This window comes from Notamacropus eugenii, chromosome 3 (assembly GCF_028372415.1).
Source record: "Notamacropus eugenii isolate mMacEug1 chromosome 3, mMacEug1.pri_v2, whole genome shotgun sequence".
NCBI classification, from domain to species: Eukaryota; Metazoa; Chordata; class Mammalia; order Diprotodontia; family Macropodidae; genus Notamacropus; species Notamacropus eugenii.
The window spans coordinates 202107162-202134142 of record NC_092874.1 but is presented as its reverse complement, the minus strand read 5'-3'; the positions used below and the strand labels follow the sequence as shown (position 1 = coordinate 202134142).

Below are 26981 nucleotides of genomic sequence, written 5' to 3'. Positions count from 1 at the left end.
TGTACCATATGTGACAAAGTATTCTAGTATGATTCAGTTAATAAGCATTTTTAAGTACCTATGATGTATCAGGGACTATGCCAAGTGCTGGGGATACAAAAAGAGGCAAAAGACAGTTCTTGCCTTCAAGGAGTTTACAACTTAAAGGAGGAAACCATATGAAAATAAATATATACAAAACAAGCTAGATACAGGACAAATAGGAAATAATTAACAGAAGGAAGCACTGGACTTAAGAAGGTTTGAGGAAGGCTTCCTAGAGAAGAGAGGATTTTAGTTGGGTCTTAAAGGAAGTCAAGGAGGTCACTAGAGAAAGGAAAGAATTCCAGGAATGGAGGATAGCCAGAGATATTGCCATTTGTGAAATATCCTGGAGGCCTGTATCCCAGTAAAGAGTACATATCAGGGAGTAAGGTATAAGAATACTGGAAAGATAGAAGGGGTCTAGTTTCTAAAGGGCTTTGAATTCCAAATATAGCATTTTGTATTTGATCATGAGGCAGGCATTACAGAGCCACTGGAGTTCATTGTGTGTGTGTGTGTGTGTGTGTGTGTGTGTGTGTGTGTGTGTGTGTGTGTGTGTGTGTGTGACATCAGACTTGTGTTTTAGGAAGATCACTTTAGTGGCTGAATGGAGGATGGATTAGAGTGTGAAGACACCTGAGGCAGGCAGGCCCACCTGCAGGCTATTGCAATAATCCAGATGTGAGATGATGAGGGCCTGAACCAGGGAGCTGTCAGTGTCAGAGGAGAGAAGGGGGCATATATGGGAGATGTTGCAAAAGTAAATCAACAGGCCGTGGCAACAAATTGGCTATAAGGGGTGAGAAATAGTGAAGAGTCCAAGAGATAATCCTAGTCTGACAGCCTTAGGTTAGTTGAAGTTGGATTTTTCCTGAGTTTGACTGCTCTTTATATGCTGCATCCCCCTCTTATAAAGTTTACCCTATTCAGCAATTACTCATAAGTTGGTTGCTTATCAATAGCAGTCATTTATGCTGATCTTTGCTCATTTGACCCAATCTGGTCCTGTCTGCTTAATCAAGTTGTAATGCATCTATTTCTACTTAGCACAAGAATTAAACCCCACAAGTATCATAAATTAAGAAGGCCTTTCACCTTTTTGCCAAATGGTATTTATCTGGAGGGGGAGCTAGGTGGTTCAGTAGATAGAGTACTGGCCCTGGAGTCAAGAGGATCTGAGTTAAAAATCAGACCTCAGATACTAGCTGCATGATTCTAGGCAGGTCATTTACCCCTGTTTGCCTTAGTTTCTTCATCTGTAAAATGAGCTGGAGAAGGAAATGGCAAACCACTCCAGTATCTTTGCCAAGAGAACCCCAAAATAGGGTTATAAAGTCAGATAAAAGAATATCTGGAATCCTACATATTACAAGGGAAAGAGTGCTGAACTTGTAATCACTGAACCTGAGTTAAAATTCTGGCATTTGCCATTTATTAACCCTTGGACAAGTCACTTAGTCTTTCCCCTGAGTTTCAGTTTCGTCATTTGTAAAATGAAGGGTTTTAGACTGGATTACTTGTAAATTTTCTTCCAGCTATACATGTCTGATCCTATGCTAGGCCTCCTGTGCTCAGTGTCCTTCTAATCTTTACAGGCATCGCTGCCATATGATGCCAGGATTTATGGTCTTCAGACTCTGCACAAATGTAAAAAGAAGCCCTTTAATGCTTTCCAGAAGACAACCTATTTTTCCTGACTCAGGAGCTTGCCAGTCATGAAGTAATTTGGTAGCATAACTTTTACTGGCATTTCTTCCCTGGAGAGCATGGGTCTTTTCCTGAGAAAAACTCGAGGCTTGATTTCCCTCTGAAATAGATGATCTAAACCCAGGACTATCTGTGAGAGAAACTTCTATTGCCAATTTAATTATGTTTTTCTGCTTATCCACAGGCAGACCTTTTCTGCCCATTTAAAAAATCACAACTTTTAAAACCACTACTTCTCTTTCAGATTGGGATCAAGTGATCAGTTTTTAGGTACTGTCTTCTGTGGTCACTGTATCAGGAATTTTTGAGTGATCACGTGTCAGGTAATTCACACAAAAACAGATTGGGAGGTCTCCCATTTAGAACTGGTTATGACCTTTACACATCTGTTTAAGTCAATCATAGCTCTTTTTGGTGCTTCTGTAATAGCCTTATTTTTCTGCTCAGGATTTATTCTTGGGAATAAAAGACCTCGGGGGTTCTATATCCTTTGTTTCACATCACTTTCCCAAAACTTTGGTCTCCACTTTTGTTCAAATTTCACTTAAAATGTTATTCAGCAAATCAGTAATGCAAAAACAAAGAGCCAAGTGGTCAAATGGATATTTGAGTTTGAATGACAATAACTTAACAGCATGTAGCAAAAAAAAAAAAAAGCATACAAAATGACAAGCAATAAGAACGAATTCACTGTCACGTGCAGATAAGCAAAGATGTCAATAGTACGTAACTCCAAGTTGAGCTGACAGCCCACAGTGCAATTTTCCTGCAGGCAATAGGCATAATGCATTCATAATCAATAATATTCATAAGCACAATGCCTTTGGGATCCTGGAGAATACAGTGGGTCACTTACAAGAGAGAAAAATCCCATGTGGGAAAATGAAATTTTAAAAAATGTCATAATCTAGATCGTAAAGAAACAATTACAGTAAAGAAATAAGAAAATGTTCCAAAATCATACTCTAGTGGCTTTCTCTTTAGGATAAAATATGAACTATTTTTAGCTCTTAAAGCTCTATACAACTTGTCCCAAACCTATCTTCCCATTATTCTACTTCCCACACTCTGAAATCCAACCGGACTGGTCTTTTCCTCATTCCTCACATAGCACACTCCATCTCCTTTTCCTCTCTCTTTACACTGGTCACCTCATATGCCTGGAATGGACCTCCTTTTGCCTCTGCCTCGGAGAGGCCTTGTTTTCCTTTAAGACCCAGGTCAAGCCTATCTTCTATATGATGCCTTAGATAACATTCCCTCCCTACCCCCCACCATCTCTCCTTCCCACATTATTTTATATTTAACTAATTTTAGCATTTTGTATTTATTCGCTTTATAATTATGATGTATATATTTTTATATATACTTGTCTCTCCCATGAGCATGTAAAGATCATTATAAGTAAGGTTTGTTTCATTTTTTGTATTTGTATCACTAGCACCCAGCATAATTCTTGGCATATAAGAAATGCTTCATAAATACTTGTTGATTAATCAATGGAAAGAAATTTGAGAAATGGTTGAGAAAAGCAAAACAAAATAAAATTTATTTAGAAAGAAAATATCTATCAGCTCAGAAACCATTTTTTGCTGTTTTTTAATTATTATTATTTTATTTGTTTTCAGTGTTCTACAATCACTTCCATAAATCTTAGATTTTTTTCCTTCCCTCTCCTCCTTTCCCCCTACCTCCCCAAGACAGCATACAGTTTTATATAGGTTCTGTACATATATTCCTATTAAATATATTTTCACCTTAGTCATGTTGAATAGAAGAATTAAAATGAATAGGAGAAATCACAAAACAAACCAAAACATAATACAAAAGAAAATTATCTTCTTAATTCTGCAATCAAATTCCATAGCTTTTTCTCTGGATGTGAAAGGCATTTTGCCTTAAGAGACCACTGGGAATTATTTAAGTCCTTACATGGCATTGAAGTACTAAATCTACCAGAAAAATTCCTCACACACTGTGGTTGTTGCTGTGTACAAAGTTCTCCTGGTTCTGCTTCTATCATTCAGCATCAGTTCATAAAAGTCTTTCCAGGCCTCTCTGAAGTCTTCCTGTTCATCATTTCTTATAGCACAATAGTATTCCATTACATTCATATACCACAATTTATTCAGCCATTCCTCAATTGATGGGCATCCCCTTGATTTCCAGTTTTTGGCCACCACAAAGAGAGCTGCTATAAATATTTTTGTACGTATGGGAACCTTTCCCATTTTTATGATCTCTTGGGGATACAGTTTATAGTATATAGACTTCTTAGGTCCTTTTTTTTATTGTTGGATTACTTATTTGATTATTTTCTTCTGAGGAGTTCTCTTTTCTTCTATTTTTTTACCATATTGGATTTAGCATCCAGATTAGTAGATCTAAACAAATACTTTCCTCCTATTACCTGTTTTTCTAAATTTAAAGCCTATTATTTAGCACCACATATTAAGTGATTCTTCTCTTCATTACAATTTTATCAAATTCTCAAATCCAGTACAGATTAGAAAATATCTTTCTTTCCTCAGATACTTTCTTTCTTTCTTTGAAGCAGTGCTCTTTTTTAATTGAATTATTTTATTTGTTTTCAGTATTCAACACTCACTTCCATATATCTTAGATTTTTTTCACTCCCTTCCCCTCATTTCCCCCTCCCTCTCTACTCCCTCCCTGAAATGGCATACAATCTTATATAAGTTCTACACAGCTCAGAAACTTTTAAGAAAAGGTTTTTAAATTTACAGAAACTACGTGGTGACTTTTGATGTCTACAACATTGAGGCAGGTGATTTAGATCTTCAAGAACAAAAATAAGCAAATGAACAATCCCAGACCAACCCTCATTTGACAACTTACTGTTCCTTCTGTGATGTTTTCATAAGCCTTCTTTAAGTCAGTGTCATTATTTTATTTATCCAGTAAGGAGGCGTAATACCTGATTGAAGCACCAGGGAGTGCTTTACTTGAGCTACCAGTCCAATGCTATCATTCTACCTATTGGGCATCAGAGGGTACTCATTTTGTAGATACCCAGACTTCATTGCCAAGACTGAAGCTTCAGTTCTTTGTAGAGGACCTAGCCTGTGCTTGAGCTAAAGTTTATGACTGAAATTAATTAAAAACTGGACCGTGAACATTTTATCCATTTCAGATACACAGACTAATATACTTGAATTTTGTGATGTGCAATATCTCAATGACTTTGAAGCTAACTTTATGTAAAGTATCTTGAAGGAAGACAGTTTCTAAAACAGAGCAAAAACTATATGTGTCATGTATTAAAATTAATAATTTTTTTCTCTCTGGTTATTATCTTGGTATGGAAACTACCTCCACCAAAGCAGATGGACAACTCTTTGTTACTTACAGTTTCAGAAGGTTGCCTGGGGCTCCGAGAAGTTGCGTGATTCACCTGTGGTCACATTTCTGCATTTTAAGTCCATCGCTGCTTCTGCTATACCAAACACATTGCCTCCCAATGCAAATAGTAGCATCTCCATTTCACATATGAGGAACTGAACAATGAAGAAGTTATGTGACTTTCTCAGAGTCACAAAGCTAAGAATTATCAGGGTTACGGTTTGAATCTATGTCATCAGACTCCATGAACAGTGCTTTCAATACTATACTATTCAGACAATCACTTTGCAAAGAAAGAAGACAAATTTAAAAATGTGGGACTGTTTGAATCTTTTTAAAATAGAGAACCAGGTCCTTTATCTTAGATTCAGCCTTTTAGCTTCTATACTTTTACCTCCTTGGGCCTTCACAAAACAGAATAATGACAATCAATGGGCCTACTATCCAGGAGTTCTATAGGCTAACCTAGGCTGATGATTGTTACATTTAATTTATTTGTTTTTCTACTTGATAACATTAGTGATTCTGATTTCATTTTTGATTTGGGTTTTGTTTGTTTTATTTTTGATCATATAACATTGGTTAAGGATGTGGGAATATGATATAGAAGTGGAATAAACATTAATTTTGTGCATTCTTTGGTAATTTTTTGTAACAAGACTGCTACAAATTTATTCATTTCAGTAAAATCAGTGATCTATGTTTGTGTGATTTTCTAAACATAACTCTGAATTAAAAATATAACATTATAATTACATTTCTAACTAGATACGGATGTCTATTTTTGCATCTTATTCTGTATTTTAATACTTTGTATTACTTAGGTTATATTTTGTTTTGATTAAAAAATGGCTCAAATGGAAAAGCACTCCCTTTCAGTGTACAAAACTTTAAATAAAATGCATATGGTGAAAAAAATGCCCTGATGTTACCTAGAACAATCACTTAACAGACATTTCATGTCATTTATATGACCTTCAAAGGAGCAAATGGAATATAATTTGTCTAGGTCTTTTCTCACCTCTAAATTTCAACAGAGTAGACTGAGGTAAAATAAAGAAGAGGGATTTTATCGCCCTCATCACAAAAAACCATCTCCCTCACCCTCACTATCACCCCACTCGTGACTACCATCACCAATACAGCATCACCATTCTTTGGTCATTATCAGCATTACCATATCCTTATAACCATAACCATCTCCACTGGTCATGATCACATCCCTCATTCACTGCCATCATCCCCTTCATCATGATCATATCCCCATTCCAGTTCCCATTATAATCATTAACATCAGCATTAGTATCACCTTCATCTTCACTTTTATCATCATCATTACCTAAAAACCTTCTTTAAGCTCCTAACTCTACACACTATTATGCTGCATTCACAAATATGCTACATATACAAAGGTGATTACTCAGATAGAGCCTCTGATCTCTAAGGACTCACAAGTCAAAACAGATTTTATTGACTTATTTTGTCTGGATCTATCCTTTGTCACTCTCTCCTTTATATTATACTTATTTGTGGGCATGTTGTATCCTTCCTAATAGACTATAAGTTTCTTGAAAGCATACCAGGTCTTATTTTTCATCTCTGTTCTCAATATCTAGCATAGTCCCTTGCATAGAGTGAGTAATTAACAAAAGTTGAATTGAATGAAAACATTACATGAATTTCTAGGTAAATACTGAACTATTTATGTCATCACTAGGGAAGCTAGAGTAACTTTTAGTGGTAGAGATGAATAGTTAGGGTATATTTTGAGGAAGGGGAAATGAGGTCCGTTATCTAGGTAGGAATTCATCATTTCTTCACTGTTCAGTCCAATTAGGGTCCCTGCAAAAGGCAGGGTTACAGGAGCATGAGTGAGGTGAGAGAGACAATTTAAATCAGGAGTGGGGTACAGTCTTTTGACTGAGTCCGAGTTTTACAGAACAAACCCTTTTATTAAGGAGATTTGTTCAGTGAAATTTGGATTCAGTCAAAGGGCCACACCTGAGGACCTAGAGTGCCACTTGAGGCCTCAGGTTCCTCACTTGTGGTTTAAATGATCAAGGTTTTGGGAGGATGGAGTACCAACACAATATTCACAGCGCCTATGGCAGCCATGATTATGCCACGGTAATTCTGAATGATGAAATACAAGAGACTCTTCACGTGGAAGATAGAACTGAAACACTTATTTAAGCACCAGAAAGCCAAATCCCAACACCAAAAAGCCAAATCCATTACAGTAACAAAGAAATCCATACACAATAATAATGCAGGGGGCACCACCATCCCCAAGCCTTCCCACAAACCAGCTCCCTTAAAGAAAATCACTAACAAGCTCTCCTTCTCATGCTAGTTGCAGACTTTCCCAGCTCTGATTGCTCTCTAACTTCCTCTCAGCTCTGCTCTAGCTCCACCTCTTCCTGTTTGACCCTTCCTGTTCCATGTGACTTGATTCATGTGACTCAGGCTTCCATGTGACTTAAGCAGGTCAAGTGGGCCTTTTAATGCATGGGAAAGATCTTCCCATTAAGAAGCAAAATTACATTAACGATAAGCAAAAATGAATTATCAATACAGGGGAGGAGATGGAGGAGGAGGGAGCATTGTAATCTTTTAAAACATCTCTTCCGTTGTGAATGACCCTTATATCCTTTAGAAAATAATAGGTGGGTGTTCAAAACAGGGGCTAGGAGAAAGCTCAGAGAAAAGGACTGGGGGACAGGGGGAAGGAAGAGCTTGAGGGTTGGACTTGTTTTCTTCAACCTCATCTTTTGCTTCTGTTTAACACCAGGCCCTTTGCTTCCAGGTCAACAGTGCACCCTCCCAACCCCCTCAGCCTGTTGTGGTGCCCAAGCCTGCACAGTGTGTCCACCATGTATCCACCCAGCCCAGCTGCCCTGGACGAGGAAAGATGTCTAAACTGCTGAATCCAGAAGAGATGACCTCAAGGGACTACTACTTTGATTCCTATGCTCACTTTGGGATTCATGAGGTAAAATCATCCTTGCCTAGTCCAAATACGGAGAGTCTTCAGTGACTTGCAGTGAATGAAATCATAGAATGTTAGACCAGTTAGGGAACTTAGAAATCATTTTAGAGATGAGGAGATTGAAGCTTAGAAGGGGAAAGGGACACAGTGAGTACTGGCTTTGGGGCCGGCACTAGAAACTGGGTCTCTGCACTCCCAGTCCAAAGTTCATGAACGTCAGTAAGTTTTGCATTTTTACCTCACTATTCTAAACTGGAATGGGCTGCTTCATCATGGCTGGCAATTCAAAGCTTGGAATAACAGTCTGGTGGGAATTTTGTAGAGAGAATTATGATTCAAGAATGGGTTGGTTTATGTGATTCCCCAGGTCCCTGAGATTCCATGATTTTAGGCAAATTGTTTTCTGATTCTGTCACTCAATCTTCCATGACTGGATTTTTGTTCTGGAAACCAGCTAAGTTTCAGGGAACGTACAAAAGGACAGGGTAGGAAGGAATAATGGATTTGGTCAGTTTGCAATTGTGTTTGTGAATGTGTATGCTTATGGTATTCCATGGATGTGGACAATTGATGATGCAATTCAAAGCCAAAGAGAAAAGATTTTTGCATAACTTTGTATTCCTACAACTCTTTCTTATCCCTGAATGCAGAGATAATCCAGAACTATCTGTTACAGGGGCTCACAGTACTTTGCAGATGAAAGTTGTAAGACTGAAAGCAATTCACCAAAGATATTGTATATACCCTCTATTTCTCAGGATGATACTTTTCCTTCAGAAAAAGACTAGTCTCTCTTTTCTTCTTAGAAAATGTATTCAGGGAATGAGATTGAACAACAGCGATAGTTCAAGAATCTATGATATATTACTAGTGTAGGGTCCCTCCACTTACACAAATCACAACTTCTAAATGACTTTCATGAACTTCCATGTATGAAAAATTTATCATCTATACCATATCCAAGCTGGTCATGAACCTCCCTAGACTTAACAAGACTGGTTCTTAGATGACATCATGAGGGCCATACCTGGATCCAGGTTTTCCAAACTAAAGTAAGACTTGCTAGGTCTTGAACTTTGCTGGTGATGCTTTCAAGAACCCAAAGTCACCCCTATGTCTTAGTAAGGCATAATACTTCTATAGATTTATTATCTCTTTGATATGATTCTTTCCTCCATTTGTGTAGATCATAACCTCTCCATACTTTCTCAGCCTGTGTGATACTTATCTGTGTTATTTCATAGGATCATAAAATTCCAGATTTAGAGCTAGAAGGTATTTTAGAGGTCATCTGGCCTGATCCTGTCATTGAAAGATGAAGGCCTAGAGAGGTTAAGCAATTTGCCCAAGGATACATGAGCAGTAAAGGGCAAAGAAGGGATTCAAGCCCTCATTATCAGATGCCAAACCAAACATTTTTTCCAGTGCACCAAATCTTTTAAAGAAGATTGACCCAACATTCTGAAAACTTTCTTCAGAACAAAGATCCACATTCTAAAGGCTGTCTTCTGGATCTTCTTCTATTTAGTGGCTACTAAGTGCAACATTTAGGCTGATAGGTAATATTTAGGATCATGGAGTTGTAGACTTGGAGCTGAAAGGAAACTTGACAGTCTAACTTTGTGAAGGGGCACACACATAGGGTCAAGAACATCCTAATCTTTCAGTATTTACAAGACTATCAATGTCTTCTAGTAATGCCATCAAATGAGGGGCTGTTCCCATGAAGCTGCTCTTGTCTCTTTGCCACATTGCTTTGTCTTGGGTGTTTCTTCAATGCCCTTTGTTGCCTTCATGTAGTCATCTCTTGCAGTACAGTTTCTTCCCTATCACCAGGATTTGGCAGCTCTTTAGTGTAGAGTGCAGTGACTATTATTCTTCATTTGTGATGTAAAATCAGTCAGGCTCACCCATCTATCTAGCATTGTGAAAGGCTTAGAAATTTCCAAGTCTGTCCTTTTAATATTTTGTGTACTCTGTTGCCGTCTCAGTCTCTTTGAGATATAGTCAGAAAATTCCTTTAAATTCCCATTTTCCCTAGTATGGTAAATTATTTGCAAGGGACTTTGCCCAGCAAAACTAAAAAGAAACTGGGAGAAGTTATGGAGAAAAAACACATAATATTGTCCACCATGCCCCATGCAAATCATAAGGCTTGACTTGAATAAAGAATTCTGCAAGGGTTGGTGATTTTTGCCCTGCTCTCCAAAATTAAAACAAAAAACCAAACAACCCACTGTCTTTCTATAATCCACTCTGAGTAAAATTTGTAGACATGGCAAATCAAGCCAGTGCATCAGTATGGTTCTTAGGTACACACCCTAGACAGCAATTTTACAAAATAGTGAGGAAAAATATTGCTCTAATCAAAACAACAAACAGAAATTTGTTTATGTGGGTTAGAATATAACAGAAAATACACAGAGTGAGTGAACTCTTTACATGAGAGTTAAAGGAGTTCTCAGCTTAACCAAGAAAGAGGCCTCAATCTCACTGAAGGGGAAATTCTTCAAAGTCTCTGGAGAAGTAAGTCAGAAATGGGAGGCATGACTCTTCAGCACAGCCAGTTCCTGTTTGCAGCTTCCAAAGTCTGTCTCCATCTCTTCATGTGTCTGGAACTGGTCCCAAAGAGAGTCTGGGACCATGTGTGTCCTCTCAAAGAAAGAATAAAAAGAATGTCTCTCTGTCCCACCAGCTCCATCCTTCCAAGTCCATCCTTCCCAAGTCACACAGGGTCAGCATTCTCTCCAGTGGTCCTGAGTTAAGTCTAAGTAATAGCAAACCAAATGCCCCAGATTTAGGTGGAAACCTGGGTTATACATGTATTTTGCAAAAACAAAGTAGGTAGTGTATATAATAATAATAATTTGTATTTATGTTTTAAGGTTTTCAAAATACTATAGCACCACATGTGGTGTTTCTATACAAAGTACACTACATAGGGATTGCATACAGGAGGACTATATTATTCTTTCTTCCTGTCTTGCCACATGACCATTTCACCCCATTTCTCAATCATACATTTCCTCAATTATATACTATAGGTCCATTCTTTAATGTAGATTAGTCATTGAAAATATGCTGAAACCTAACTGCCCCCAGTGTGCATCTCCACATTGTCCATTGGGTCACTCAGTACTTTTACTCTTTGGAGATTGTGGTGTTTCACAATTCACAACCATAGAACATCTCAAGGAGATTGTGTTAAAAATATAGGCTTTTGTGCCAGGGAGCAGCTTGGAATCATTAAAAGTACTGTATAATTTCCCAAATATAATTCAACCCACTCTCTTCTTCCTATTCAGTTCAGAGCTTAACTCACTGTCCATCTATAGTGCCTGCCTAAAATATATGTACTGAAGTACTAACTCAACAGATTGACTAGCCAACTGCATGGAATAAATAGTCGGGATAATGGATATTTTTCATCCATTTAGGTTTTCTTATACAGTCCTAGTGACAGGATGAGTTTGCTGTTCTCTAGCAGATTGGCCACTAAATAATGGATTCTTTGGTCATGAAACAGGATGAAATCAAGTGGTGCAAGTGGAAGGCATAATTTATTTTAGAATTTAAATAGTTCCCAATTACATATTACAAGATTTTGAAAAATATGGAATGCTTCACCAATTTTGCATGTCATTCTTGCTCAAGGGTCATGCTAATCTTCTCTGTATTATTCCAGATTTAATATGTGTGTTGCTGAAGCAAGAATGGAGGGTTTAATTTTAACAAGGTTAGTAAGTCCCCTGAGATCGGAGCAAAGGAAGAGATTTTAGATGAGGATGTAAAGACATTTTATGATGTAGAGGATAGGAGCTGAGGAACTCACAAGGATGGTTTCAGTCTTTTCAGTTAAGGAGGAAATAATGTCATCTGCTGAGAGAAAATTGGATAAGAATGAAGTTGAGGTGGTAAGGAGGGCAGAAATTTCAAAGAGTCACTTTGAAAAAGAATAAATGAGAGATAAAGAAAAAGACAGCTGTGTCTCAGTGAAGGCCCAGTCAAGAATAGGTAGCATTAGTTCCTAGGGTATATAGTAACCACTGTTTCATTAATACCTCCAGCAGCATCCAGAATTTTGGAAGTAGAAATGGAGATTTATGGTTAAATAGAGTTATGATGATTGAGGATTGGAAATTAGCAGGTGGAGAGCAGCAGAAGGATAAAAGAGTTTAAAGTTAGAGAAAAAAATAACTTTGTTGAGACGGCCAAGATGGTGAAAGAAAGGAAATGAGGTCAGAACAGTGATGATGGCCTGGAAGGAAAGAGAGTGATTGAAGAACTGAAGGTTTAGGGGAGGAAAAAGAGCAGGTTGAGGAAGAATGATGCAATCAATCAATAACCACTTCCTAAGCACCACTATGTGCCAGGCATTGTGCTATGACAAAAAATGAAACCATCCCTGCTGTCAAGGACCTGGGAGACAACAAGTTCATATATGAACATGTACTGAAGAATAAATACAAATAAATATGAGTTAACTAAATATAGGGCAGTTAGAGTGGGAGGGCATTAGCAACTGGGAGATCAAGAATTGATTTCGTATAGACAGAGCTTCCCAAACTTATTTGGCCTACTTCCCCCTTAAAAGAATTGCTCAGCTCTCCCTCTGGAAATTGACTTTAAATTGTTTTTAAATCTGTGTCATTTAAAAAGATATAAAATAATTTTTTAAAATGAAGCATCTTAAATTTAATAAATAATTTTAAAATTGTGAATTTTTTCCTGCATTGACATTTTGATGACACAATATTGCATCATGTAACCATATAGTATCATATTGTAAACAAGTCATTACATGCACATATTCCTATCAGTGCATACTGGATTTCCTGACAATGTGTGACATGCTCGCCTGCCAACACTTGCTTGTTAAGATCTGTTGGAGTACTTGACAACTGATCAGTTATATTATAACCAATTATAACTTGCTATAATCCTTATGATTTACATTTTATGTGTTTACTTGGAAAAAAATGTAATCACTATGACTTTAATTCTGTTACATAACAGATGAAACATGTGCAAATGATTTTTCAAAATTTTCTTCTCTCCTTATGCTTCCATCACCCCCTTATTTTTATTTGATGCACCCTAATTGTACCCAAATCTACTACTGTCCCCATGGATTATTCCAGCACCCCCGGGGAACAGTCTGGTCCATTAACCTATGAGAGGGTAGTTTTTGAGCTGCATCATGAAATAAGAGAGGGATTCTAGGAGGCAGAAGTGAGGAGAGAGTGCATTCCAGGCATGAGGGACAGCCAGTGCAAAGCCTCAGAGAAAGGAGATGGAGTTCCTCATGTTTGGAAGAGCAGAAGGTCATTTTGGCTGGAACACAGAGTCTAAGAGGGAGAGTAATAAGTAACAGAATTGGAAAGGCAGGTTGGGGACAGACTGAAAGGTTTTAGAAGTTAAACAGAGTCGTTCACAGATATCCTAGAAGAAATAGGGAACCACAAGAGTTTGTGAAATGGAGAAGTGATAAGCTCCAATGTGCACTTAAGGAAAATAACTTTACAAGCTGAGTGGGGGATAGATTGGACTGAGGAGAGACTTGGGACAGAGAGACCACTTAGGAAGTCATTGTCATAATCTGGGTGAGAGGTGATAAGAACCTGAATAAAGGGAGGTAACTGTGTAAGTAGAGAGAAAGAATTAGATGTGAAGGATGTTGTGGATGTTGAAAGGAATTTGAGTTTGTGGTTCATCAAGCATGAAAAGATATTGGAAACTGGGATATTGACTGGTCTTGGAGAATGTTATGCAATGCCTTTAGCAATCTTTCTCCCTAAAGTAGTAGGCTCATGATAAATAATTAGGAGATGGTCTGAAGCCCTTTCTTTTGAAAATGTGGTGGTTGGTCTCTTTGAAAAGATTTCTTTGGAGCCTCATTTTCCAGCAATCAGTCAATGCCTGGTTTATGTGATGAATAGATTGGAAAACTAGGAGACAGAGGAAGTCCTCAGGCTGGGCTAAAGCAAATGTTTTCAATTAAAAGTATCATTGTTTTGCTTGAAACTTCTTGGGACTATTTTGGACATATCTTCCATGGATGATTCAATGAAATTGTAATTGATAGGAATCAATGACCAGTAAGATCCTGGCAGTTGGTAGTTTGTTCTCTGGAAATTCTCTTTGCACAGGGACATATAGGACCTACATGGAGAATATGAAATGAGAATGAGAAATCTTTAAGGCATTGAGGAATGAGCAGATGTTCATCCATAAAAAAACAACAAAGTCCCCCAAAACCAAAAAAACTAACTCGGTTGGAGCCATAGGATTTAGAAAGTCCGTTCCTCATCATTACCTTGTGAGACGGTCACAGTGGAAGTCCCCCCTATCCCCTCCATCTCTCTCTTCACCTGCCCCAAACCCATTTCACAAATGAGGAAACTGAAACTCAAAGGAGAAAAATTATTTGACCAGGAACACACAGCTAGTAGGTGACAGCCGGAATTCAGATGCAGTTCTCTCAACTCCAAGGTCTTTCAGCTTCATACTCAAATGACTGGAAAATTGTTCTCAGAATCCCAGGAGTCTTGAGGGATTAGATCTTCTATTAAGATGGTAGGCCTATTGCAAAGCGAGGTTGGGCATTAAGACTATGAGATAAGTTTGTATTTTTTTACACATTCTCAAAGTGTGTGTATCTGTGTGTGTTTTGGGGCTGGGTGGAATGCTGAGGCTGTCTGGTTAATATTGTCTGAGTCCTTAGAGGAGGCAGTGGAAAGAATGCTAAACTTTATTATGAGAGCTGAGTTCATATTCTAGTTCTATCATGGGGTCATCCCCAAGTGTTGTGGTTTCATGGCTTGTTTTGGGCATCAGCTCAAATGAATTCAGACTGAGACTACCTCTAATCCAATAACGGTATGTATTGGAAAGATGTCTCCAACAGACTGGGGTCCAAAAGGAACCAGCAACTTGGTAAGACAAGACAGGCAATTTTATAGTGTAATGATGTTGATTATACAACAGAAATTATGAATATTAAAAAGCAGGAGGGATTTGTTAAGAAGTTAGATAAGGGGGAGCAATTTGTTAAGGGATTAGGTTATAGGGGGAGGGTTTCCAGCCTCAGTGGAAGTGCACATGTGATTACCCACAATGCATACAGAAAAACCCATGGCAGGGCTTGTATATATGATAATGATATTATCATAAGCCTTTCTGTGCCATAAGTTTACTCTAGGTCAGTTCTTTTCTATTACTGTGTAGGTACCTGCTTAGGGAAAGTCCCTTCTATTGTTTTTGCGTCCACATCCTACTTGGGTATCCTGGTGGTGCTGCTTTCTGATTGGCTGAATATTGTGACTGAGACCTGATGTCATGAACACATCTGCAATTTCTGTGATAAATATGAGGAATGAGTCTGGGGGCAGTGGCAGCTAGAGGCATTGCATGGACATGCCTGCTGTTCTGTGCAAAATATGAGTTCATGGACACACCTGTTGTTCTAGTGAGCAGTGAGGCATATATGAGGAAGTTAGGTTATTGTGTCGGGGTGGGGGGCAGTGGTGAGGTAGGGGCAGTGGACCTGCTGTTCAGTGGGGCCTATGACTGCACTTGGGGGTCTGTCATATGGCTAAAGCTAGATTGTGGGCATGCCTCTTCAGTGAGGCCCATAAGGAAGTTAGAATATTGGGGCTACAGGTGGCTTTGTTAGAATTCCATCTCAAGGTCTAGGTGATCTTGAGGAAGTCACTTAACCCCACTGGGCCTCAGTTTGCTCACCTATAAAATCAGCAGGTTACACTAGTTGACCATCTAAAGTTTCTACTAGTCAAGGGTCCGCTGGTAAATAACAACTGGCTTTCCAGATTTTTAAGTTTGTTTTGCATTATAAACATTTTATCCATCACTTCCTTGAATCTAGACTATTAACAAATAATAACTCAACTCCTGATTTGCAGTGTGTTCCGATTTCTGTAGTGTAAATGATGACACTGGTATTTAACGACCAGTTTCAGCATACCCACTGCTTCTGGCTCTGAACCTATGATCCTGTGAAATTTTGCTAACCTGTCATCTTGGAGCTTTGCCCCATTTGGTTGATTGGAGCTGTTCCAACCTGGTTGTAGAATTTTGCTTCTATTCTATCCCTTAACCTTCCCCATGGTATCAACAGGAAAGACCTCACCAATTCCCAGAAGCCCCAGTCCTCAAGGCTACGCTGAATAGTATCTCAACTTGCCTCTCAGGGCTGAAAAGACATATAGTTGTGGGTTTCAGCAAATGGTTGAGTAATTAATGTAAGAAACCTCCAGGCAGGGCTCTGAACAAACAGTAGTGTGCCAATCTAGGAACGAGACATACAAGTACTTAAGACCTCCAGTTGATATGTTAGAATAGACACTGGTAAGCTGAAATATGTCCTGAGAAGGTCTACTAGGGTGGTTATTGAAGATTATGCCATAAATAGATTGTTTCCAAAGAATTCAAGATTTTTAGCCTGGAAAAGAGGGAGAGGGATGTCATTCGTTCATTCAATAAACATTAATCCTTCTCTATCCTTTGAAGTCCAGCTGCAAAGTCTTTCCTGACCCTGCCAAGAGGAAATTATCTTTCCCTCTAACCCTAAATTCTTCCTTTGTCCCAGCCTGTGATTTTGTTAGAATGGCAAACTCTTGATAAAGGAACTCTCTTTACCCACGTAGATCAGTAGCTACTCACCAGTTTATAGTTTTAGAGCTGAGTATGATGGAGCATGCCTGTAGTCTTCTGCTGCTGGGGAGGTTAAGGCTTGTGGGTCACTTGAGTCATGGAGTTCTGAGTTGCAATCCAGTGTCCACACTAATCTTGCACCAACATGGTGAACCTGCCGGCCGCCTCAGAGAGGACAAACTAGAAACAGAGTAGGTCAAAATTTCCATGACAACCAGTAGTGGGATGGTGTCAGGGGGCATCCCTGCACTTCTAGCCTTAAAGACATAGGGAGAACCAGGCTCAAAAAATAAGACAAACAAACAGTAATCTTATAGTTTTAGAGAATTCCTTGGGGGGGGGGGGGGATGCAGCACTGAGAAGTTAAGACTATTGTGTGTCCAGGGACACATAGCCAGAATTTATCAGAAGGAGATTGAAACCATGTCTCCTTGATTCTAAGATCAGCTCATGTTCCAAGGTGCTCCCCTATGAATTTCTCTTTAAATAGCATTTATTATCTACACCACATACTGGGCACATATTTGCTTTTCTGTTTACCTGTTGTATTGTTGCAATGGAATGTAAACTCACAGACAGCATAATACTTTAATGGTCAGACAATCAAGAAACCTTTATTAAACATCTACTATTTATCAGGTGCTATGCTATGCACTGGGGATGGGTTATAACAAAAATTTAAAAAAAAGAGTCCCTGTCCTCAAGGAACTTACAGCCTAAAAATTAATAACCATTAGCATAATATGCTTATCGAATTTAAAGTTTAAACCATGGAAGACTGAGAAGACTGGGCACAAAGGGGTCTTGCCCCTATTAGAAAGCTTCCCAGGTATAACAACATGTGTCTCAGAGCATATTTGCAGGGGACTTTTTTTTTCTAGATTAAATAATTGCTAGATTTGCTAATTTGTAGATTAAATAATCAATTTCTTAGAAACTGATTATTCAAGGCCCCATGCCTTCATGAAGGGCAGAGTTTGTGAGAGCTTAGGAAAAGAGAGATACTGGGCTTCTGGCCTCCAGAATTGAAAGAGAAGACGTGGTTTCAGGTTCTTTTCAGGGAGAGGTCTCTGAAAGGAAAGACTTTTGAAGACACTAACCTGGAGAAGTCGCACCTCAGCCACATCCCTAACTTTAGCTTACTACACTTGAAATTTGGGGGAATGTCCTCTTGGAGGAAATTTAGGAACTTCTCTCTTGCTGAAGCTGTTTTCTTTCTTCTCCAGTAGGAGAGTTCATTCACTCAATGTATTATCTGATATATATTCTCATAGATATTTCTCTGATTTCTGTTCGCTATTGGAAGAATGGGTTTATTTTCAGTCTGCTATATGTGTTCATTGTGGAACTGGCATTTGATGGGAAGAGAGATGAACTTTGGATATATGGCTTGGGGGACTCTTTTCTCATTAAAAGACAATGTTTAATAGCTCAGTTTGAATCCAAAAATTATATTCCATAGACTAACAATATTGGGGGGCAGACAGGCAATATATACAATTCTAGCCCAGCATCTCCTCTCTCTGAGGATTGGTCAACCTCTGGTCTCGAAATCTTTCTCCCCTCATGGCCAAAATAAATCTCTTTTAAAGGGTGAGAGGACTCTAGAGATATTGGTGCCTTTGTCCCTCTAAGTCATGTCTAGAGAGAACCATGTGAGAACACATAACCTGCACAGGCAAAACACAGCACACATACTTCCCTTATTCAGGGTCATAGATGTCAAATCCCAAAGATACTTTAAAGTCCATCTTGTTCAAGAGCCTTATTTTTTCAGGTGAGATTTGTTCAAGATCACACAGTTGGCAAGTGTCAGAACCAAGACAAGATCCCAGGTCTTCTAACTCGCGGGTCAATGTTCTTTGCATTTTACTAGGCTGTCAGACATAGGTGGAACAGAAGCTGTAGAGAGGTAAAGGTCTGTGAGTAACATTCAAAAAATAAATCTAAGATGTGCAAACTGCATATGCAAGGTGTATGCTGAAGCCAATATTTTTCTCCCCGTTGATTGTCAGCTTTTGGTGATGTGTTTATATTAGCATTGACTAAGTTCAGAAAAACGTTTAGCCAACCTAATTAAGACAGAGCCTCCTACAACACATTTCCATTAAAATTTCCTTAAAATGCATTCATGTTCCATGGAGTGGTACATCTATTTCTGAGTTGGATATCAGCTTAACTTTTCTTTAATAGTATAATGTCTTTATTGGGGAACATAACCAGATCCAGATGGCAAAATTTTCTCTAAATAATGTTTGTTGAAACAACTATTTCTAATTCTTATATTTTGCCCAAAATTCTCAGTGCAACCAAAGCACCAAGGGCTATCTTCTTCTTTCTTAAATTTATAGAACTAACACTCTCTGTGGCTCATAACCCTGTGATCTGTTAGGGTAGTAATGAACAATGTTTTCAGCCATGTTTAGCTTTTTTTCAAACCCTGGTACTTCTAAACCCAGAATGGACCAATGCTTACCCCTACCCTAACCTCATTTTCTCTAGTGTTTCCTTGGGAACCATTATATGCATAACATTTAGATGCTTATGTGACAGCTCGTTGTTTCCCTTGTGGTCTCTTCCCTGGTTCTGAGTGGTATACCTTAAATGCTGTTATCCTTAAACCTATAGGAAGAATGTGTGTCCCTCTAGTAACTGTCCAGCAAAGAAGTGAGATCTCAGACAATGAGATATGTCTGGAGATACTGATGCATGAATGCGTAGGATACTTAATGATCAACTTAGATTTTTAAAAAGAAATTTACAGAAAATGGAAATGAGACCAGATGAGAGAGGATAAATATGGTATGTTTCCATAAAAAAATAGTGTCCAGGGAGCTAAATCTCAGAATGAGCTGAGACTGGCGAGGAAAGCAAAAACCAAGTAAAAAGAAGGTTCTCAAAGGTATTCTGGGAGAGAAAGGAGGATCAAAGAAGGGATGGTACTTTTGCTTGGTGTGGATGGAATTGTGATCATTGACAACAGAGAGAATAAAGGGCTTCTCAGTTCTTATTTTGCTTCTGTTTTGTCTGCCAATTTTGGATAGAGTGTTGGGCCTGAAGTTAGGAAGATTCATCTTCCTGAGTTCAAAGTTGGTCTCAGATACTTACTAGCTGTGTGACCTTGTGCAAGTAACTTAACCCTGTTTGCCTCAGTCTCCTCATCTGTAAAATGAGGTAGAGAAGGAAATGGAAAACCACTCCAGTATCTTTGTCAAGAAAACTTCAAATGGGATCACAAAGAGTGAGACATGACTGAAACCAACTGAATGTGAACACTTCTCTGCCAAGGAGAATGACACTTTTGTTCTGTTATGACAGAACAAACTAACTCATAGGAAATTGCTACTCAAATTAAGTAGGGAGTCAATAAAGAGAGAACCTAACTATCTTTGATGAATTCAAGTCACCTGGCCCAGATGAACTAAATCTTTGGTCACTAGCACGTGTGATTGCTTAACCAAAAACTTGAAAGATCATGGAGGATGGTGGAGCCAAGATAGCAGATTAAGGACAGCCACCCAGATGAACTCTTCCAACATTCTCTTCCAAACAACTTTAAAATAATGCCTCAAATCAAATTTTGGAGCAGCAGAGCAAACAAAAAGTCAGGGTAAGAATTTTTCTGCCCTAAGAAAATTTAGGAAGTCAGTAGGAGAGATCTATGACACAGGTATGGAGGTCTGTTCAGAGCTTACGACAGCAAACAGCAGCAGCAGCAGCATCTTTGGGAACTCCCAGTGCAGAAATGGTAATGAGGCTGGGCAATGGGTCAGAAAGAGATTACAAGGGACCCTTTGTTGGCACTAGATACAACTGGTGCTGATTGGCAATTGTATTGACCATACAGAGCTCTGGGCTACAATTCCAGGGCAGAGAGGGGCACTACTCATCTGTCATAAGGGAACAGGGGCCCTGGTCATAGTTCCAAGGCAAAGAGGAGTGCTAGTGTGTGCAGCTGCAAAAGAACAGGGGTCCTTCCTGGGTAAAGACTAGAACACAGATGAGGAGAATAGTGACCTCACCTCTCACAGTTTCAAAAAGAGATAGGCTGGAAAAATGACCTAAGAACAATAACAGCAAAAAGAATTTGATCGCAAAAAGTTACTGTGGTGGCAGAGAAGACCAAGAATAAACTCAGAAGACAACACTGTGAAATCAGCTACAAGGAAAGACTCAAGGAAAAATGCTAATTGGATATAACTTCAACAAGAATTTCTGGAAGCATTGAAGAAAGAGATAAGAGCAGGAGAGTAAAATTGGGAAAAGAAATGAGAGTGACACAAGAAAGAGAATTAACAGCTTGGTAAAAGAGACATAAAAGTACTGAAGAAAATAACACCTTAAAAAACACATAGAATTAACCTAAAGTGGGACAAAAATTCACTGAAGAAAAGAATTCCTTAAAATGCAGAACTGGACAAATGGAAAAAGAGGTTCAAAAATCTCACTGAAGAAAATAGTTTCCTAAAAATTAGAACTGTACAACTGGAAGTCAATGACTCTGAGACATCAAGAAACAATAAAACAAAGTCAAAAAAATGAAAAATGGAAGAAAATTTGAAATAGTTCATAGGAAAAAAACAATGGACCTGAAGATTAGGTCAAAGAGAAATAATTTAAAGATTATTTAACTACCTGAAAGCTAAGAATAAAAAAAGATCCTACATATTATGTTTCAAGAAATTATCAGGGGAAACAATCCCAATATCTTAGATCTAGAGGGTAAAATAAAAAGCAAAAGAATCCATTGATCACCTCCCAAAAGAGATCCCAAAATGAAAACTCCCAGGAGTCAAATTCCAGAGCTCCTAGGTCAAAAAGAAAGTACTTCAAGCAGCCTGAAAGAAACAATTGAAATATGACGGAGCCACAGTCAGTTTTACACAAGAATTAGGGTCTTCTATAATTAAAGAGTGGAGGGTATGGAAAATGATATTCTGGAAGGCAAAGGAGCTAGGATTACAACTAAGAATAACCTACTCAACAAAAATGAGTTTAATCCTTCCAGGGTGGGGGGAAATGGATATTTAATAAAATAGAAGACTTCCAAGCATTCCTGATGAAAAAACCAGAGCTGAATAGAAAATGTGACATTCAAACACAAGAATCAAGAGAAACATTAAAAAGTAAATACGAAAGAGTAAGAGTGAGGGACTCAATAAAGTTAAGCTATGGGAAGACAATACACATAACTCCTAAGAACTTTGCTATCATTAAGGAATTAAAAGGAGTTTATTTACATAGACAGAATGTGAATCAGTTATGTTGGAATAACAATGAAGGCGTGAGAAAGAGAGATGCACTGGAAGGAAGGGGAAGGGAGAGGTAGAATGAGGCAAATTTTCTCACAAAAAAGAGTTACATTAGGAAAAGCTTTTACAATGACGGGGAAAATTCAGGGGTTGGGGTGACAGCCAATGCTTGAACCTCACTCTCATCAGAATTGGTTCAAAGAGAGAAGGATATATATACACATTTAGTTGTGTATAGAAATGTAACTTACGTAATAGGGAAATAAGAAGGGAAAAAGACACATAGAGTGCGGTAGGATAATAAAGGAAGGGTGGATTAAGGGAGGCAGAGGTCAGAAGCAAAATGAATTTAAAGGAGAGACAGGAAAGAGGGAAAGGGAGAGAGAAAATAAATAGAAGAAAATAGAATGGAGGGAAATATACAGTTAGTTATCAGAAGTGCGAATGTGAATGGGATGAGCGCACTTGTAAAAGAGAAATTGATAGCAGAATAGATTAGAAAGCAGAATCCACTAGAAATAGAAAGACATACACAGAGTTAAAATAGAAGGCTGGAGCAGAATTTATTATGCTTCAGTCAAACTGAAAAAGGCAGGGGTAGCAATCATGACATCAGACAAAGCAAAAACAAAATATACCTAATTAAAAGAGATGATCAGGGAAACTACATTTCACTAAAAGGTACCTTAGAAAATAAGGGTCCCTAGGTGGTGTAGTACATAGAGTGCTGGACCTGAAGTCAGGAAGATTCATCTTCCTGAGTTCAAATTTAGCCTCAGACACTTATTAGCTGTGTCACCCTGGGCAAGTCATTTGAACTTGCTTGCCTTAGTTCCTCATCTGTAAAATGAGCTGGAGAAGGAAATAGCAAGCCATTACAGTATCTTTGCCAAGAAAAACCCCAAAGTGGTCACAAAGAATCAGACATGATTGAAATGACTAAAAAGCAACAACTGACATAACAACAACCATAGAAAATAAAGCAATATAAAAAATTTTTAGCACAAGTTTCTCTGATCAAGCTCTCACTCTGCAAATATATGCTGAGTACAGACTGTCAAATTTATAAAATTAGAGCCACTTTCTAATTGATAAATGGTCAAAGGACATAAGCAAGCAACTTTCAGAAGAAGTAATCAAAGCTATCTATAGTCATATAAAAATGCTCTCAATCACTATTGATTAGGGAAGTGCAAATTAAAACAACTCTGAGTTAATACCTTACACCTATCAGAAATGACAAATGCTGGACAGGATAAAGGAAAAATAGGTACAGTAATGAAATGTTGAGGAGTAATTAACTGGCACAAACTTTCTGAAGAACAATTTGGAACTAGGTCCAAAAGGCTATAAAATTGTGCATACCCTTTGACCCAGCAATACCACCACTAGATCTGTATCCCAAAGAGATGGAAGGAAAAAGGGAAAAATATGCATACATATTTATAGCACCTTTTTTGTGGTGGCAAAGAATTGTAAGTTGAGGAGATGCTCATCAATTGGGGAATGGCTAAACAAGTTGTGGTATATGATTAAGATAAAATACTATTGTGCTATAAGAAATGATGAGGGAGGTGGTTTAAAAAAATGGCGAGTCCTATAACTGATGCCAAGTGAAATGGGAAGAACCAGGGAATCATTATGGGAAGTAACAGCAATATTGTATGTTGATCAACTATGAAAGACTTGATTACTCTAATCAATACAATGATCTAAGACTACTCCAAAGCACTCATGTTGAAAAAATGCTATATGCCACCACAGAGAGAACTGATGAACTTTTAGTGCAAGTCGAAGTATAATTTTTTCACTTTATTTTTCTTGCTTTTTGAAAAATTATGGCTAATATGGAAAAACGTTTTGCATGATTTCACATACATAATTGATATATTGCTTGTCTTCTCAGTGAATGGGGGAGTGGGTTGGAGGGAGAGAGAGAGAGTTTGGAGCTCAAAATTTAAAAAGAAGAAAATGTTATAAATAGACTACCAATGAAAAATAATTAGAAATTTTTCAAGTTAAAAAAAAAAGAAAACCATAGAAAATGGAAGAGGTGCCACAAGATGGGAGAAGGGCAGATGCCTCAGTTTTCAAAAAAAGAAAGAGAATAGAGTTTGTTAATTATAGGCTACTGAGCATGACTTAGCTCCCTGGGAAAAATCTAGAGCAGATCATTAAAGAGGTGGGTGGTGGACATTTTTAAAGAGAAAGGGTGATTTGCAACGGCTGGTGTAGCTTCATCAAGAACAGATCACTTCAAATTTTTTTTCAACAGGGCAAGGGAAAGGCTGTGGAGGTAGTCTATCAAAATTTTAGCAAAGCCTTTTTTTAACATGATTTTTAAAATTCTGATCTTTTCACAAACCCATTCTTGTTCCATCTCCCTCCCAGAAAGCAATGCCTTCTAACAAAGAAGAAAAAGGAAAGAAAAAAAAAAAAGCAGTTCAGTAAGACTAACCAATGGCTGTAAAGAGTCTGACATTTTACTTAGTGTTCTATACCCACAGTTCTCTAACTTTGCAAAGAAGCAGGTGAAACACCTCATTTCTCTTCTTTGGAGTTAAAATTTGTTCTTTTTTATCTTGAAGCATTCAGTTTTGAATGCTTTGTTCTTGCTGTTTTATAATGTTGAAGTAATTGTGCGTGTTTTTTGTTTTCTGGTTCAGCTTATTTCATTTTGCATTTTTGTATATATTATATTCATAGTTTCGTACAGAATAGTAATACTCTAGCAATGCATATACCATGTAACTTGCTTAGCCTTTCCCCAATTCATGGATGCCAAATTTGTTTATAATGCTTTGCAACTACAGAAAGAGCTGCCATAAATATTTTGCTTTTTGTCATTTGTCTCCTTGGTGTATATCAAGAGCACATATATATGCAAAGTGTAATCTCTGATTTAAAAAGTATGGACATTTGAGTTACTTTCTTTATATAACTCCAAATTACTTTCCCAAATGGTTGTACCAGTTTTGTATTAGTGCGTCCACTTTTCCACAACCTTTCCAATATATGTATATATATATATAAATCCTAATTTTTGGTCATCTTTTCCAATTTGTTGGGCATGAGGTAAGAACGCAGTATTATTCTGATTGATATTCCTGTTATTATTAGTTGTGACAGGACCATTATCCATCAGCCTCCCCCTCCTCCCCTTTTCCCTGAAATATAGGGTTAGGCTAGGTTTTCCCTTAAGGTGTAAAGTTAGGATTTGATTGGCCTGGTATTGGCAAGGCTCCCTGGAGGCATTTTCCTGGTGGCCTCTGGCTCTGATGTCCTGATCACCGAAGGGCATAAAAAGGCCTATTCATACATGATGTAAACCCTTCAAACTTAATGGATGTTCCTAGACCACTGGAATCACCATTCCATATGGGGAAAGACTTCCCTACTGAAGCTAATTATTACTGTATCCTTGTTGCAAATCTTTGTTAAGTATTTAGTGACCTATGAGTACTTTATTTTATCTCAACATTGAACCTGAATTAATAGAATACTGGCCTTAGGCCTGCTACTAATAGTGACTTGATACATTTTTCATATGATTGTTGAGTTTTCAAATCGACTTTTGAAAATTATTTTATATCCTTTTGACCATCTATGTATTAGAAATGGCTTTTATTCATATGTATAATTCTGTCAGTTGCCTATATCTATGTGTCTATATCTTGGATATCATGTCCTTATCAGAAATAATCCAAAGATGCTTTCTCTAGTCAACCTCTTCCCTTCTATTCCTAGCTGCATTAGTTCTGATGTGAAAAAACTTTTCTATGTCATGTAATCAAATTATCTATTATATCTTTTATAATAACTGCTATCCTTCATGTGGTCAAGAATTTATTACCTTATAGCTATAAAAGGTTCTCTGGTTCTCTTCTAAATTTTTTAATGGTGTGTTTTTTTATATCCAGGTCATATAGTATTATAATATATTATACAAGATGGTAGTTAAAATCTAATTTGTATGATACTGCTTTCCAGTTTTTCCAGTGGTTCATGACAAATAGGGAATTCTTTCATAGATAATTTATGTTTTAGGGTTTAAGGAACACTGAATTATTGAGTTCAATTCTTTCTGAATCTTCTTTGTCTAGTCTGTTCCATTTATCTATTTTTCTATTCTTAACCAGCGCAGTTTTGATGATTACTTCTTTATAATATAGTTTGAGTGTTAGAAGTGATGTTCCCCCATTATTCCTACTTTCCCCCCATTATTTCTTGAAATTCCAGACTTTTTCTTCTTCCAAATGCATTTGGTTATTATTTAGTGTAACTATTAAGTATGCCATTGGTAGTTTGATTGTTATAACACAAAATCTGTAAATTAATTTTGGCAGTGCTATTCTGCAGTGCTCACTGAGTATTACTCCAATTAGTTAAGCTGTTTTTTTAAAATTTCTTTAAATAACATTTACTAATTGTAGCTATATAGATAGTGTGGTGAGATGAAATAGTGCCAGAAAACCTCTCCTCCTTTTAAATCCATCTTGTAGCTTGTGAGATCCACTATACTCCCACACCAATAATAAGTAATTCACAAAAGACGTCTTTGTAAAAAGGATATTCATGAACTTTCTTCATTATTTTTGGGAAGATTTCCCTTTAGCACTGTTCCAGTCAAAGGTTTGTATTGGTCTTTTCCACAGGATGAAGAAGAAGGCTTGAGTTCAAGTCTTCCTTCTGACATACACTAAATTCTGATCTTGGGAAAAATCACTGGACTTCTTGATCTTCTGGCAACTCTGAGTAACAGAGAAGGTCCTGACCATTAATGGTAGATGGATTTCTCTATACTTGTGAACCCACAGGTCTAGGCCTGATCTCTTTCCATTCAAAGAATACGTGGACTGATAGGTTAGCTAGAAAATATTTTATGGATTTTGTCACTGTTTTGAATGGATCATCTCTGTTGTTACCTTCTGAGTTTTATTGTTGCTATACAGAAATGCTGAAAATTTTTGTGG

The 26981-nt window shown here is 37.7% G+C and overlaps 1 protein-coding gene and 1 non-coding gene across 2 annotated transcripts in view; one reads left to right on the top strand and one right to left on the bottom strand.

Annotated features, from left to right (window-relative positions):
• The window catches only part of PRMT8 (protein arginine methyltransferase 8), a 170198-nt gene that overhangs the window by 44831 nt on the left and 98386 nt on the right, over positions 1-26981 (top strand). Inside the window, exon 2 of the mRNA XM_072650330.1 lies at positions 7886-8086. Within this exon, the coding sequence (XP_072506431.1) occupies positions 7886-8086 (201 nt within the window). The remainder of the gene's footprint in view (positions 1-7885; positions 8087-26981) is intronic.
• On the bottom strand, positions 11691-11794 carry LOC140497990 (U6 spliceosomal RNA). The gene has a single exon (XR_011964984.1). It is a non-coding gene; the product is annotated as a U6 spliceosomal RNA (small nuclear RNA).